A 16979-nucleotide genomic window follows, 5' to 3' on the forward strand; every position below is an offset into this window, starting at 1 on the left:
TTGGACAAATTACAGGGTCTTCTGAAGAGAAACAGCATCCAGAACAAAATTTTGTCTCTGACCGGATTGGAAGATGAAAACAAGTTGGAAGCCTTGTCTGCTTTCTGCAGCCACATATTCAGACGCTATCAGGTTCTGCACTGTCACGGCCCGAACCTGACTGTGACAAAATACAGACTATACCACCAGCAGGGTCAGTGCTCTCTCCAACTGGCTCTCCTCGCCGACACAAGCTCTGGATTCATCTGCAACATGTTCCTGTACAGTCAGCAGCAGCTCCAGAAACAGAGCAGGAAGCCTGTGGTTGAGCAGGTCATCAGGTACCTGCTGGCACCTTTCTGCAGCCAGAAACGGGTGGTGCAGATTGATTCCTCGGCCTGGATGGAGGGCAAACTCCAAAACATCCTCTCAGGAGTAAATATGAATGTTCACTTTGTCCCAACGTCTCAAAAGGAGGTGAGGAACCTGACATCATCTGCATCTCTGCCAATCTCACCTCAGCATCTATCATCTAAGGACCCAGAGTCCACATTTTCCTCCCACCTGCAGGGATGGACCGGCCCTTGTCTGGTTCCCCATTCAGACCCAACAGGATCTTCTATGGATGTATTTCTTCCAGGCCTCTGGGTCACATTGCACACAGTCTGCATCAATACGTATGTGCTCCACACACTACAACGCCTGCAGCTTTCAGGCAGGCACATCCAGCTGACGGAGTTCAGCCAAGCTCTGGCCTCACAGCTGACTGCCGACCACAACATCAGCGTTCCGGTTCTGCCGCGGCTGAATAGCTGCTCTTACCAGGAGACTGGCTCAACACACCTCTGCAAAGCAGGGTGAGTCTGTGTGACGTTGCTGCACCAATGAAAGCTTCAACAGTTAAAAGAAAAGCAAAAACAAGCCACTTTCCATTTTTGGATAATTTGATCTGTGGAGATAATGAAGCTGAGATTCAGCTGAATCCTGTTTAGCATCACTGCATCTTCCTCATCAGCAGGATCAAGCTTTTAAAATAGCTGATGATGCTTTAATCCAGCAGTAATGGTAAATCTGGGATCCTCCATGTAGAATTAGTTTCTGTGTATGCTGTATTTACTGTTTTATCTTTGCAGGACAAGTACAAAAAGTGTTGCCACAGCAATGGAGAATCCCAGCTCCAGCTTACTGCTGAGATTCCAGAAAAAGTGCAGGAGACCAGGAGTGTGTGGCCTAGAAAACTCTGGCAACTCTTGCTACCTGAATGCTGTGCTGCAGTGTCTGTGTGCCACTGTGCCCCTCGTGGAACAACTTCTTCACTGGGACACACGGAAAGGACTTGCAAGGTACCACCACTTTATCTTGAATAACTCAGATGTATACCATCGCAATTTCTCAGTGTTTTGTGTTTATGAAGGTCTAAGTGCAGGGTCTCTGAAGTGTTTGTGCACCTGCTGGAGAAAATGTGGATGGGAAGTGGCTCCAGCTGTAGCCCTTTGGAGGTCAGGTCAGCGCTGTGCTCCGTCCTCCCCCAGTTCAACAACGACTCCCAGCAAGACGCACAGGAGCTGCTGCTCCTTCTCCTCAACACGCTTCACGACGACTTCAACAAGGTGCTCTTAAACATGTTTGGGCGCTCTACTTTGTGTGCTCAGACTGACGGTGTTTCTGGTGTTAAAGGCAGCACAGCGGCAGGCGCTCTTCTCATCACAGCCGGCGAGAATGGAACAGATCAAGGGCTGCTCGCCCCATTCAAACCTTGTCACACGTTTGTTTGAGGGCCAGCTAAGCTACATGTGCATCTGCATGCACTGCCATCACCAAGCACATAACACCCAAGCCTTCACTGTACTCTCATTGCCAGTTCCAAAGGGTAACATCAAGTGCTCCATTCAGGTATTGCTTGAACAACAAAAGAAGCATTCAGTGCTTCCTGATAACCCCCCCCCCTCCCCCTCCAGCAAGAACACAGTGGTCTCAGTTGATCTTCTTTGTGTGTTTGTGCAGGACTGTTTGGCACTGTTCTTCAAGCAGACTGTCCTCACTGGGGGGGAGCAGGCCATGTGCTCAGTGTGCGGGCTGAAAAGGGAAACAGCCATCGTCACGTGTGTGGACAGAACTCCAGAGATCCTCGTGCTGCATTTGAAACGGTGTGTTTAACCCTTGTGCTATCTTAAATGACCCCACCCTGACATTGACGTGTTATTCCCACCATGACAAAGGTGGATAAAGGTGGAAAGATTTCATGTAATCCATGGACACCAGTGAAGATCACAAATCATTGAAGAAAAAAGGTTCAGAGCACTGTCTAGTGGGTCTAGATGACCCAACTCCCAATGTTAAAGTGCCTAGGATAGCACAAGGGTTAAACAGCATCATGTCTCTTTTACAACCACTGTCAATGTAAAAACGCAAACCTGTTTGGGTCAAGCACAAGGCGGCAAACTGAGACTCCAGAGCTAATTTGTTGTACCCCTTCATCATGGCTCACTAAAGAAATATTTAAGGGCTACTAGTAAGCATTGATTTGGTTGGGTTTTTTTAAGGTCAGGGCTAAGAACAGTAAGTTATTTTACACTCCTGCCTACGTCAGACTAAATCAATAGGCCTCATGTTCCCGGCATTTCTCCAGAATGCAGAGATTTCAAATTTTGTGCAAAAGATTGGTAAGAGTTTCCTTTTCTGTAAGCTTTGTCATTAGAATAGGTTTAAAGCACATATTATTGTATGTTGCACAAGTTTTAGTTGCGGTCCAGAAGAGAAGTGCTAAAGATATATTTGTAGATAACAGTACTTTATATGCTTTTCTAAATTGGACATCAGTTACAGTTACTGGTTGAGAAGTCATGTTTATATTACGTTTATCAGTGGTTGGTAGGGAAAAGGATGGTGGCCAACAAAATTGCCATGACAATTGAAAAAATGCGATTTTAAATTTGTATGTTTGAAATTTATTCATTTGAATAACTTTTGTTTTAAAAAAAAGTATAAATGTGACCTCTGTAATTTTTTTAAATGTTGAGAGTCACAGATTAGGTGTACTTCATGGATGCCATAGGTGAGAGTTCAAATCCATCAATTTTCATTACCCACTACCTCGTTTGGAGTCACGGGGCTGCATGGGTGAAAGGCGGGTTACATTCTGACAGGTCGCCATTACGTTGCAGGGCACACAACCACTCCAACACGCATACCTATGGACAACTTAGAGTAACCAATAAGCCTGTGAAGCATGTTTTTGGTCTGTGGGAAGAAGCTGGAGTGCTCGGAGAAAACTCACACATAATCGGGGTGAGCATGCCAACTCCACACAGAGAGGCTCCAGCCGGGATTCAAACCTGGGCCTTCTGGCTGTGAAGCAAGAACTGAACTACTGCGCCACCATGGAGCCCAAGAGTTTAAATAAGACTCAAATAAGTTACTCAGTTGAGTAACTAGAGTAACACATGTATTTGTTGTGAGGCACTTGTGTTGAGTTATTCATGAGACAGCAGGAGCTAAGCAGTTTTGGATGAACATCAGAAATCCCCTCTTCCATCTTGTCTGCAGGTTTGGATCCAAAGGGAAGAGTCAGGTGAAACTGAGAACAAACGTTCTTTTCTTCATGAAGCTCGACCTCTCCCAGTTTCTGTCAGGCCTGGTGCCGAATGAATCATCTTACCACCTGTATGCTGTTGTGGTGGGTAAAAACTCACACGCATTTGTCAGAATAAGAACGTCACGTCTTGACTTAAAAAAAAAAAAGACGACTAAATCATAAAAGGCAAAAATAGAGTTTACCCTGACATTATTTTTGAACATGACAATGAGGCAGAATCTGGTCTAAAATGAAAAAAATTAATAAAATCTGAAGGGGAACAAAAAAATAATGTAAAAATGATTCTGCTCTGGTGTTTTTTTCTGCTGTGGGTCTAATATCTTAAAACACTTCTGGATAATTTTTCCAAAATAACATTTTTGGAGATGGAAAACAATAACATAAACAGGGCATACACTGATGAAAAACCCACCTTATTTCAGAAAGATAATTATTTACTTTCTTTTATTTTGTGTACACACTAAACAAATAGAATTTTCATAGTATTAAAAAGAAAAATAATCGTGAATTAAAGAAAACAAAACGATTGGCTGAGAATACAGGGCTCTGGGATTTTCTGATCATGGCAAACTTAGTGTTTTGCATTGATTTAGTTTGAGTTTTTTTCTCTTGATGTCTCTCCTTTCATTTGTTGCTACAATATTGACCAAGAAAACAAAAAGGAACTAGTTTTTTTATTTCAGGGTGTTATCTTCATCCTCATAGAAACAAACTCCTTTTCTTCTACAGAACCATACAGGTCACCTGAACATGGGTCACTACACAGCTCTGTGCTACAACAGCCTGGCTCAGACGTGGCATTGTTTTGATGACGCTGCAGTCTGTGAGGTTCAAGAGGACCGTGTGCAATCTCCAAACGCCTACCTGCTGTTCTACAGCCACAAGCCTTTCCACAGGCCGCGAATCGCCGGCCTGTAAGTTCTGCCAGTTTCCTGTCAGAATCCTGCTCGTCGTGCAGAGTCCTTCTTACCTTCCAGGAAAGAAATAATCTAGAACCTGCTGGTCTTTTGGGTTGCAATACAACTGCTCACCTGCTGCATCAAAACCACAAAATTAAATAATATTCAGACACAATCTTCATTTGAAGCCGTTTTAATAAATTATCATGATTTGCTTGGGGTTAATATCATAGTTATATATGAAACTAATTATATATAGACCTTTAGAAAATTTGAATAAACACAAAAGTGAAAAGAAGTCCAGGTCATTCATATATCATGCAAAGCCTCAAAACTCTAGCATAGGGGGAAAAAAGAAAAAAAGAGAATTCTTGGTGTATTCAAAAACCATCGGCTCACTTTGTGCTCTCTCACTTCGCTTGCTTGGTCAGTCAAGAAGCAAAATGTCAAAAAAACAAAAAAAGGGGAAATATTTCACTTCTTCCTCATTAATGAACAGAAAGCAAAAATTAGCAGTACAACTTTTACAGAAGAAAATGTCCAGAAAAAAACAACTGTTTAACAACAGTAAACATTCATTTTCCAGGACATTTCTTTCTGTTGAATATTTTTATTTTATTTATTTATTTTTTAAATCAATGGTAGCGGAAAATAATGTGGAAAACAAAATTTATAGAAGCTGGTAGAGTTTATTTAGGCAAAAGCTGGGGGGAAAAAAAGAAACAATTGTAATCGTTTTGTGTTAAAATACGCCCTTAATCTGTTCTACACGAACAATTTATGATGATTGCATAATGTGTAAGAAGTGCATGAATGTGGTTATTATGAACAGTAATAATCAAAGCTGAAAAAGGAACTTTGAAGCCTTCGTCTATCTCACCCAAACACTAGAAGGCAAGTCAAGTCCTTCCGAGTGTTGACGTTAAGCCGCTACCTCCCATGAGAACATCATTTGGTCACTCAACAGATGAAGACCTGGCCCTCAAATATTTACACGAAAATATGTGAAAGTGCAACATCAGCATTGGTATGAATGTACATGCCGTCTAACTATTAATCCTGTGTACACAGTACAACAAAGCTAAAAAAAAGAAGAAAAAAAAAAAGAAAAAGGGCAGTTCTATAACACTGCCACCCACACGAGTACAACAGAAATGAGAGCAAAGCCGCCATCCCTAAAACACAATTATGTTGAAGAACTTTGATTAATCCATTTAGTCTCTGGATGATCAGTACTGTGATCTGACGGCACGTTTTACAGCTACAGGGTCGTTTAGTGGCTGAAGCAATGCACTGTGTGCACACGCCACCCTCTGCTGAGGGACTCTTGAGCCACTGGCTTGAGTGCTTCCTCTCTCCTGTCCAGCTGAACTGCAACTATGAGCGCCAGTTCCTCAGAACCGGGATTTTCACATGGAGCCGCTGCTGCCCTGGTTAACCTTTATTACCTCACTCCCTACAGCACATCACAAGGTGGAGTAAAAGAGGATGTAAGCCGCAGAGGACTTGACGGAGGAGGTGGAGATCTCAGACACCTCATGGTCATCGAATTTGTACCAGCGCTGCTTCGTGGCGTTCTTACAGTAGGCAGTGTAATGTCCACCATCCAAGCCACCGTAGTGATTCTGTCAACCAGAGAAAAACGTATTAAGCAAACGGTAACATTAGGCGAGACGTTTTCTTAAACATGCCTTCACTTCTAAAACCAGAAAACAATCATAATGCAGTCATTCTTACTTACAGAAACTCCATAAAGATAGTATCTTTTGAGGGTTTGTTTGGGTCCAATAACATACTGGGTCAGGTCCAGATTATCTAGAGGGAAGTCCACTGTAGTCTGCAGTTTCTGCTTCCATCTTCCTTCATAGGAAAACCTGCAGAAACGGCAGGCAGTTCAAGATAGAAATACATCGTATACATTTAAAGCCTTGCTTACAAATATCTTGGAAAAATGGTGACTGAATTGACTTCTTTTAGTTGGAACCGGAGGAAATACACTTTCTATGGGTGACATCACACGCGATTCATCCAATTATATATTATACAGTCAAAGGATGAACTCCTGTCGCTCTGCAGAAACCATGTCCTGGAAAACGCCAAAAGGATTTTGATTTGGGCTAAAAATGCCATAGTCATAATTAAAAGACCACTGGGAACACTTTTTCAATAGATCAGAAGATGATTGGAGTGAAACTTTAAGATCCATGTTATTTTCCAAAGCAAACAGTGATGACAAACATTTTGATCACCTTGCTGCACATGGTGGATGTCCACATACCGTTTTAAGTGCACCAGGAGGATGGGTGGAACCTTCCAAATCTCCAGTTTCTTGGTTGAATCTCTGTGGGCTTTGCAGTGTCTGCAGAACACTTTGTTGTTGTCGGTCAGTTTTTCCTCTTTGGAGAATAACCTCAGACAGTCCTGCAGAGTAACAGCACACAAACTCAGGTTTGTACCTAAAAAAAAAACTGCCAGCCTGGCTGGGAGCGCTTCAGACTGACCTGCAGGGAGCACTTGCTGGTGGAAGCCAGGGGCAGCGACAGGTACATGAAAGTCTCAAACGTCCGTGACTTGCGATGGCAGGTGGAACACTGCACTGTAGACTTGAACTGGCCCTGGAACAGGGCTACAATGATGGACTCGTTGAGGAGTTTGTGTTTGCTCCAGGCCAGGTCAGCTGCGGTCTGGTCATCCAGATGGTCGTTTTCCTCCTCTTTGTATCGTTTCTTATTGTCCGCCTGACGATAAACGACATGTTGGCTCACATTAGACATCTGCTAATCTCACTGTATCGATGGAAAACACATCAGCCGCAGTAACTGAACTTACTGTTACTATATAGAAAACTATGAGTATTTCAGAAATTAATGAATGCCTCATTGAGCATGCAGATCAGCCACTTCACCCTGATTACAATAAGCAGGAGGATATGAACAGCAGCTTAGTTCTTCCTAATCAATAGGCCTGCACAATAAATTGCAGAATTATCGTTATCGGGATGTCAAACTGTGCAATGCACATATTGCACAAGTCGCTGAAAATTGCAAAACTGGTTACCTTAAATGTGTAAAACAATCTTATGGCAGCTTGAAGTTTTTTTAACGAATCAAATAAATCCATTTATGCATTTGACCAATCGGATGGAGCCATTTTATGTTAGATGCTCGCATTTTATGTGCCGTAGATGAGGGTCATTTGGATTCTGATTTTAGTTATGTTGTTGACTGTCATTTAAATTAAACTGTTGCAGTGAAATGCAAATGATGTATTTAGTTGTTTTGCTATTTGTTCATGTATCGCAAGTTATATCATTATCGCAATATTGATCACTAATAACGCCAATCGCGAGTTTTCCTCACACCGTGCAGACCTACTCATCGACATCGACAAAGTGGATTCAGACTGGACCTGCCATGGCTGACAGACCGGAACATCACACACAGACATGATGGATGGAGTGTGTCAGGAAAAATGTTTAACACAACAGGGGTTGACATAGCCCAGAAATTTGCACTGGCCCACAGGGCCAGTAGTTTTTGAAACTTACTGGCCCTGCCTGAAAGTTACTGGCCCGACACCGCGCATAGCGGGACCCGCCGCTCCGCAGGTGCTTGCAACTTTAGGGGGGTCCGGGGGCATGCCCCCCCGGAAACTTTTAATATGGTGCAATTTGGTGCATTCTGGTGACATCACTTATTTCTACACTTTTCAATGACTGAAAATAGACCATATCAAACTTAAATCTGCTCTAGTCTGTTTCAGATGTTTTGAAGAGAGCACTGCAGTGTAGTAGGTAACACTAGTTCAGAAGTTTTCATGGTGCTTCTAACGGCAAATATCGCAATAAATCATAAACCTTAAATCTGTTAAAACAATCTAATGGCAGCTTGAACCATTTAACGAATCAAATAAATCCCTTAATGCATTTGACCAATCGGATGGACGCCTTCACATTGTTGACCAATCAGATGGAGCCCTGTTATGTTAGATGTTTGTAACCTATGTCAACGTGGGTCATTTGGAGTATAATTTTTAAACTGGGAATGGTTATTTGGTTATTTTGCTGTTTGTTTATATACCGCAAATTATATCGTTATCGCAATTTTAATCTCTGATATCGCATATCGCGAGTTTTCCTCATATTGTGCAGGTCTAACTGAGATCATTCAGCTAACTAGAAATACTTACTGCTTACAGTGTTGTAAAGAAAAACAAAATTAAGTAGTTTAACATTCTACTGCATTTGAGTCTGAGATTCAGGTATTTGGAGTTGCCTTTGATTCTTTGACATTCAGCTTAAAGCTTAGTGCATACAGTTTCATCTTCAATGCATTCATTAAATATCTTGCTGTCCATACTACTAATTATACCCACTACTCCATCCAACATATTCCTATCTATTCCTGCCATGTCTTCCACATCTCTGACATGCTTCAGTCTCTCTTCAGTGACGGTGTCGGATTTATAATCAAATGTAATAATAACCCACTGGCTTGTGCCTTCGTTGTTGCTGTTTAACATTGTTTGGTATTGAATTGTTACATTCAATAAAGTTTGAAAAAAAAAAGTAGTGAGCGCGTGCCGCGTGGTGCTCGGCAGTGAAAGCCGCGCGCGCGCAGGCGGGAGAGAAGGAGAAGTGATCAAAGGTTTCCCATAGAAACCCTTGAAGTCTGAACACAGGACTAGCAGAAAAACTAAATTATGAAGACGAGGTAAATCTACACGTTTTCGCAAAATTTACTTTATTGAAAAAGGTGAAGAATATATAAACCGTTCGATATTTTAGTGGCCCGAGCGGACAAGTGAAAAGTAAAGTCTTGTGGTCCGCACTGCTCGAAAAACAGGACCGGGCCAGCGGACAAATGGCTATGTCGAGCCCTGCACAAGCTGCCACCCAGCACCCATTTTTTTCTATCGTAAAAGAAGTGATGGGAAGAGTGTCAACACAAGATCCTTTTCTCCTCAATAACTCCTCACTGAATGTCAGGAACTATCCCATTTTAAAACACAAAGGAGAAATTGACAGACATTCATGAAGTAACCAAGAGTTTTAAACTACAAACTTAAAAAACATTTTAACCAGTTAATCCATTAGTTTAAATTGTTAAATGGATATAAAGCCAGTCAATACGCATGTTTTGGGTCCACATGCACAAAGAATTGCACAAAGCATCGGAGCAGACAGATACAGACACGGCACATGAACACTTCTGCAGAGGGACCAACAACACACAGCCAGTTACTTACTCTCTAAATTTGCCATCAAAATGAAACCCAGTGTAAACAAATAAAAGACAGAAAGAAGGAAAAAAAAAAAATTCATAAAAAAAATGTTTTAATTGTCAACAGGAAAATGTGCAACAACAAACAGGTGTTGTGGAAGGAAGTCCTCAGAAGGGCCATTTTATTAAGTGAAAAAACATGTTGACTTTGTGAACGTCTAACGTCTTCTGTATTAATGATAAGTAACCGACTTTAAGTTTTGTGCAAATTCATTTGGGCCAAGTCATTTAAAAAGGCCTGATGCACTACCTTGTTTAGGTCTTCATGAAGGCCATCCATGAGGAACAGCAGCAACTCTTGGGAGTCTTGTTGGTCATAGCCAGCAAACTGGTCATTGATCTTGCCAATGGTGATCTTGAAGTCACGTGGACTGATGCACTTGTACAAACCAGCCCACAGGGCTTTCATAATCACACCAAACTCCTCTGCAAACTCCCCTTTGTGCCCAAGAATGTTGGATCTGCCAAAAGATGAAACATAAAGCTTTAACTGGCTCCCTGATTTTTATAAACAGTTTTTGATATGAAGAAACATTTGCTGTTTCTAAAGTCTTACCTGTTAATATCCTCCAGATAGTAATTGCTATTGAAGTACTCAGCCATGGCAGGAGTGTTGCAAAGACACTGCAAGATGGAGTTCATGTAGCAGGTGTTGCCAAGGTTACGGAGGCCAGTAAGTGACGCACCCATCCCTCCGAAAGTAGGATTCAAGCTGCGAATTTTGGCTGCTGATGGCCGTGCGATCTCTACTTTAGAGTACACTTTTGCAGTGACCGGCCTGAGAAAAAAAAAAAAAACAAGATCAACACAGCAGACAAAAGTTATTTCTACGAAGAAAGAAAAGAACCCAGGATATATTACAATGATGTACCTTTCAAAAAACCTAAGGACATCATATAGAATTAAAATTAAAAATTGAATAAAAAGAAAGTACAATAAAACAGCAAGAAAGAAACAATTGGAATAGTGAAAGTTGGGTAGAATAATTCCACGCTGTATGTTGCTAATTTACCATTTAATCCAGGAATCTACCTAATTTAGCATCACCTTGAAAGAAGAATATAATATATATTTTTTAAACAGGAAATAAAGTCAGGCATGAAGGGCTGATTTTGAAAGTGAGCCAAGTAATGAAGAGTAAAGGCCCCAGGACAGAGCCCTGAGGTACACCAGATATAACGGAGAGGGCTGGGATCTGAGCGAGTGCAACTAAATGAACTGATACTAAAGACACATCTGAGTGATGTAAAGTTGATAAAAGGACTTTTATCACAGCCTCTCCAAGATGCTAGTTCCTGAACACATCAAGCAGTAAATCCAACAGCAAAAACGATATTTATTTATATTTATCCTCGACGAGATTGAAAAATTCTAAAGTGGAGAATTTGCAGTTTTCCCGGAAAAAAAAATTTTCAAGTAAAAAATTAATTGACAAAACATGATGCAAGTTAATTCACTGGGTCAGTAGTAAAACAATAACATGGCAATACAAGCAATTATCTTTTACTTTAAAAGCACCTACAGACTTCTTGCAACAAAATATTTATCCGGGTTTGCTCAGAAGAGAAGAAAAACGAGCATATTTGATTCAAGGGAAATCTTTGGCAGCCTTACTTGGTGTCTCTGTTGATAGTGGGTATGACAGCAGGAGTGGGTGGGGCGGTGGCCTTTTTCTGGGCCTCCTCCCTCAGATCCTGGCTGATGTCTGGGGAGGAATAGGAGCGCTTCAGTTTGGACTGCTCCTGTTCCCTCTCGTGGCTGGTGTCCGGCTCAGCTGGTTGTGGCGGCTTCTGTTTGACTGTGGGTGGAGTGGAAGGTGGCGTTTGAGGCACCGTGACCTCAGGGGGGTACAGGTGGACCCGATTAGTTGGGGAATGGTAGTATCTGTATGTCCCGGTCACTGTGTCAAGGAACTAACCAAAAAAGAAAAACAGAGAAAGGTTTGAGATTCAGGTAGACCACACTTCACTTCACCAGACTTCATTGTGGACATTTCCAGTGTAGCTTTGATTTAAATTTCATGTACCTTCATCCAGCCGTCAGGTAGGCCTGGAACTGTCCTGCCCATCTCCTCACTTCTAGCTCTGGTTAAAGGTTCCCTCTGGAAAAAACAGATACAGAAAATGAAGATTTATTGTAAGTTCTACCAATACTATGCCTTTTTTTTTTAAAGAAATTACTAAATTCATCGGAAGGCTAATTAAAGTTTAAAGACTATGTGGGTGTGGAAAACAGACCCTAAATTACAAGTTTCTTTATCCCTCACATCCAGGCCGCAAAGCTTTTGGGGGATTGCCCTTTCACTGCGTTAAAGCGGCTTCCCACCAACTCCAGTTTGAAGATAGAAGATGCAGTTACGTCAAGAACTGACAACAAAAAGGACTCACCTTTATCTCACTAACAAGATGGTTAGGAACAGGTGAATCCAGAGACATGCTTTTTGAGGGAGTGTCAGCATTGGGCTCCTTCCCCCTCCTCTCCCTCTCATCCCATGTCTTGTTCTCTTTGTCTTCCTCTTCCTCTGCCTTTTGTCTTTCAAGTCTCTTCCTCTCCAGATGCCTCTTCTCCTCTTCTTGTTTGCTCCTCCTCTCACTTTCCTCTCTTTCCAGCCTGTCCTTTAGTTCTTTCTCTCGCTTCTCCTCTTCTAGGCGGCGCTCCTGCATGCGTTTCTCCTGCTCTTGCTTGGCCTTCTCCATCACCGCCACAGCTTCTAGGTGTATCTGGTTTTGTTCCTCTTTGGACAGAGATGTGCTGGGAATGAGCGGCGGCTTCACTGAACGGTCAGGGACAACAGGTCCATTCTGCGTCGAGTCTTTCGTGGACCCATCCTCCTTGGGCTTAGGTTCATCTCGCACGGGTTTTTTGGTTCGGTCAAACTGGTGCGAGAGAAAACAAATCGAGAGTCACTCTTCAACAAAGCTGCAGCTGCTCCTGTTTGATAAAATGATGACGTTATGACCACAGGAACAATACCTGAGGGAATGCTTTGGCTGTCGCAGGGGATTGGTTGGGTGCAGGGCTCTTCTTATTTAGATCCAACCCAGTACTTGCGGGGCTTCTTACTGGGGAGTCGTGTGTGTCTGGCAATTTGTCAGCAATAACGGAGGTTTTGGATGTGGGAGGCTCTGCAGGTGCAACCCCATTGGCCACTGCTGGAGCTGGCGGCTTCTGGGTGTCGGGTTGGACCACAGGCTCAGGATGAACCACGGGAGGCTTTGGCTCCTCTAAGGATGGGTAGCTAAAGTTCACTATGCAAAACATCACACAATGAATACGTGTTACAAAAACGGAATTATTCAAGTGCTCCATTTCCCACAATGCAGTGGCTAAACTTACACTGAGGGAGAGTATTGACCATGGTCTCTCTGGGGGGTTGAACTTTGGCATTGGTCGTGTACATGGGATAAAACAACAGCCAGTTCTCATAGCCCCCTTCTAGAACAAGTGGCTCACTTCGCAGAATGGTCATGCTGTCCCACTGTGGAGCACGTAAACACATCAGTACTCACTCCAAAGGGCTGCTCTTCATGCCAAATCTAACGCACCTACGCCACACAAGCCAGTACCTTAAAGAGAGCATCCTTGAGGCTCTGCAAAGTGGTGCCCAGTTTGAGGTCAGAGACGGAACTGAACCAGTCCAGCAAGATGATGTAGTCCACAAACCCACGTTTCATCCAGTGATCCTTGGACATGCTTGGCAGCTTTGCCTCAATCTGATTCACAGTGATTCTTAAAAAAACACCATCAGGTTAGAGTGACTGGGATGTTTTTGCCACATTTAATACCACAAAAAGAACAAAAACATTCAATTTAAGTCAATGACGCAGTAGATCTCTTCATGCAGTCATTTTCCTTAGAATCATCAGATTAAACAGTCATAAATAAAGCATGCTTCTCACCCTGGACTAATGGCCTCCTCAGGCACACTGATGCAGGTCTGGGCTGGGACTTGAATGTGGGACTCTTCGTAGTCCTTGAGGCTTCGGGCGTCCATGACGACCATGGAGATCGTTTGGTCTTTCATCATTTGAAAAAGCTTCTCGGCTGTAATACCACCAGCTGGTTGTACAACTAAACAAAAAAGACAAATTAGTCAATGTAAAAATTAACTTTCTAGAAAAAAATTAACCAATAGAGCAAAGTGTGATTTTAGCAGAAGAAGGTTCACATTTACCTTTTGTGATCACACTCTTCAGCTCATTCTGCTCACCTCTCACCTTACACACACAAAAACATTTTGTTGTTAGTGCATTTCTCATAAAATTGGTATTATTTCATTAAAAAAAAGATCTCAACACGAAACTCTTTCCCTAAATTTTGACAAGAATGGTTTTGTTTCTCCATTAGGAACACGATTAAATCAAACTACAAAGAATGACGACATGAAGAGAAATTCCCCACCTTTTTCTAAGATATTTGGAGCGGTATGCTTTCTAGTTAAGCAAGTTTTTCAATGCAGTATCAGGACGTCAAAGCACTTTGAAAATCCTGTGGTTGGAATGTAGCTTTGGAAGCTGCATTTTACATTTGTGGCAGCTCCATCAACACTAAAGGGTAAATGTGCCTGTGCTTAAGGCAATGCCTTCTTTCACACTCCAATTCTGACCTGAATCAGACTAAAAAAGTGCTTCCCGCCATTTTTGTAAAACTTACCACTTTATTTGAAATCTTACTTCTCAAACCTTTAACTAAGGATCAGGGACCATTCGTGCTTCTCTAATCCGCCAGTGATAGCACAATGATGCTATTGAGATGTTTGTAAAAAAATCTTAAATTATATATATTTCTTTATTTGATTTTACATTTAAAAAAAACATGTAAAGTGGAAACCAGTGAGTTGTCCTACTACTTTAATCATATATTAATTATGTGACTTTCTGATTCCACAACAATAAAGGCATTTGAATCATTTCAACTTTATCAAATGACATTCTTCCCAGGCAGCTCCATCCTACAGCACTTCGTTATTGTTTTTGTTTTTTACTAGTCCACCTGCTGCTCTCTCTGGCTTTTGGCTAGACTAACTATTACAGAAATAGGTAAGCAGTTCTTCAATGATTGTTTCTAAGAAGCTTAAAGAATTTTCATTTTTCATTACTTACATTAGGGGAATTAAAAAGTGGCCAAGAAATGTGCTACTCTAATAGATTAATGTTAGTGTATCTGAAAATCTGGCAGAACTTTGAATAGAAAAAAAAAAAGTTTTTTCTTTCCAAAAACTTTTTTATTTCCCTATAAACTAAGCCCCTTACTTTTAGTTGGACAGACAAGAACAAAAAAATTATGATTCCAACAATTACCCTAAACTGAAGAGACACCAAAAAAGTTTTATTATGGAAGCTGCTATGTTTGGATGACATCTAAAACTGTTTTTAGCTGCACCTTTTTACTGTCCTTCTTGTTTGCAGCTGATGCTTTTGGAGAGCCCACATCTTTTTTCTTCTCAATGTCCTCTCTTTTCTTCTTTTCTTCTAATCGCTCCTTCTCCTCAAGCTTTTTTCGAACCTCAGCTTCTTCATACCTGAAAAAAAACAAAAAAACATCGACATTAAAAAGAGAATTGGAAAAAAAAAATCCTTGTTTACAGCTCATTTATTATCAAAAGATGCATCATCTCTGGAAAATTGTTCTCACCTAAGTTTAAGGCTTTCAGAGAGCTTTTCTGCTTCTTCTATGGCTTTCTTGAAGCTGTTTTGACCGAGCAGAGTAATATAATACTCCTGAACAAATGAAAAGAAAGACATTAAAAAAATAAAATAAAAATAAAAAGCCCTTACTTTTAAATAATATCACCGAACAGGACCATAAAACCTACCGGTTGCTGCTTGAAGTCTGGCCTTTTCTTAATGATGTCATATACCGTAAGATATTTCATGTAAAGGACATACGCTTTCTCCTCATCTCTGTCCAAACGGCATTCCTCTGCTGCCTTGAAGAGCTTGCAGGCACTCTGAACATAACTGAAACAAAGTAAAAAAATTAAAAGTTATTTGTGTTTTTCCTGAATTGAAGTCTCAGTCGGGACTTTGGTTCCAAAACATTTTATTATGCCCCAATTTCCGCCATTCTCTGAGCACAACCACTACAGTTTTTAAACAAATTTAAGCAAATGCCCTGCCTCTCTACAAAGTAGACCCCTGCTATTGTAGTCGCAAACACATCAACAGAGCAGATCAAGAAAAATGATTACCAAGCTATAAAATATATAAAATATCCCTTTTTATAGCCTTAACATTTGGTAATACTGCAGATGAAGTTGAAAATCATTACGTGACAAAGAGTTGGTTTACACCTGCATCAGCAGGCAGTGTGGAGAGTTATGCAAATAAACATGGTCAAGATCAGTATCTCTATTAGTAACCGTGACATGGCGCTTTACCTCCTGGTGCTGGTCTTGTCGGGCTTGATTTCCGCTTTTTTGTTGAGTTCGCCCAGAGATGTGGATAAATACAGCTCCTTCACCTCTGTGGACACTGCGGGCATCTTGACGGGGGTTTAAACCTCAGAGTGAGGCGAAACCGAACATCTCTAAAAAATGAGGGGAGCATGCGCAGTTTGCACATTATCATGAACGTAAACATTCTTAAAGCCATCAATACTAGCTCGAAATGTTTATCGAAACAACAAGACAAAGTTCACAGGCAGTGTTTACTGGTTGCCTAAACGAAAATTAGACAGTTTCAAAAAGTCAGTGTTATGCTAAGTTGCTCACCCTGTTAGCACTTGTTTCGCCCACCGCAGTTAACCTGCAACTGTTCTTAGCGGACAACAGTCCAAACTGGCGTTTCAAATCGACAATTCCTAACACGAATGTATATAAACGTACGACACAAACAAGTCTTCGACGTAGACAATCATCAGGAAACTAGATATCAGCTTTGTCTTTGTTGTCTGCCAACTTAGCTCAGCAGCTTTGGCTAGCATGGTGCGTTTACAGATATCTTAAGTGTTTTTATCTACGACCAAGGTACAAGGTACATCTAACAGGCCACACACGTATCTTCCAGAAATATAATTTAAAAAAAAACATAGTGTATTATAAACGTGAATTGACTAAACAATTTACCTTTCTTCAGTTCTTTGCTGACATCTAAGTCACTTAGTTTTTAACAGCTGATTTGTGATTTCTTCTTCCGCCTGCTTCCTCTTCTTCGTGTCTTTCCCATCTGAGTTCAACAAACAATTGAAAAAAGCCATTAGTGACATCTACTGGCCTGGAATGTA

General features: G+C 41.4%; 2 protein-coding genes across 3 annotated transcripts; one reads left to right on the forward strand and one right to left on the reverse strand.

The window, feature by feature from the left end:
• Positions 1–966: 966 nt before the first annotated feature.
• Positions 967–4836, forward strand: usp50 (ubiquitin specific peptidase 50). The gene is made up of 6 exons (XM_020712611.1): positions 967–1322; positions 1394–1589; positions 1657–1872; positions 1984–2126; positions 3526–3655; positions 4304–4836. Exons 1-6 carry the CDS (start codon positions 1084–1086, stop codon positions 4490–4492), a joined length of 1113 nt encoding a protein of 370 aa, XP_020568270.1. The 5' UTR covers positions 967–1083; the 3' UTR covers positions 4493–4836.
• On the reverse strand, positions 4653–16935 carry usp8 (ubiquitin specific peptidase 8). Of its 2 annotated transcripts, none has more exons than XM_011488556.3 (19): positions 16822–16935; positions 16135–16283; positions 15571–15715; positions 15390–15475; positions 15138–15276; positions 13930–13972; positions 13655–13826; positions 13322–13484; positions 13092–13233; positions 12729–13003; positions 12143–12631; positions 11782–11856; positions 11370–11668; positions 10312–10533; positions 10006–10216; positions 6975–7211; positions 6752–6894; positions 6215–6347; positions 4653–6098 (listed from the first exon to the last, which is right to left on the reverse strand). In XM_011488556.3, the coding sequence occupies exons 2-19, from the start codon at positions 16236–16238 to the stop codon at positions 5940–5942; spliced, it is 3237 nt and encodes a 1078-aa protein (XP_011486858.1). In that variant the 5' UTR covers positions 16239–16283; positions 16822–16935; the 3' UTR covers positions 4653–5939. The 2 variants fall into 2 exon arrangements, with proteins under 2 accessions (XP_011486858.1, XP_020568266.1); XM_020712607.2 differs by lacking the exon at positions 16822–16935 and adding an exon at positions 16468–16737.
• Between the last annotated feature and the right edge of the window lie 44 nt (positions 16936–16979).

The sequence above is a fragment of the Oryzias latipes genome, chromosome 3 (assembly GCF_002234675.1).
Source record: "Oryzias latipes chromosome 3, ASM223467v1".
NCBI lineage: Eukaryota > Metazoa > Chordata > Actinopteri > Beloniformes > Adrianichthyidae > Oryzias > Oryzias latipes.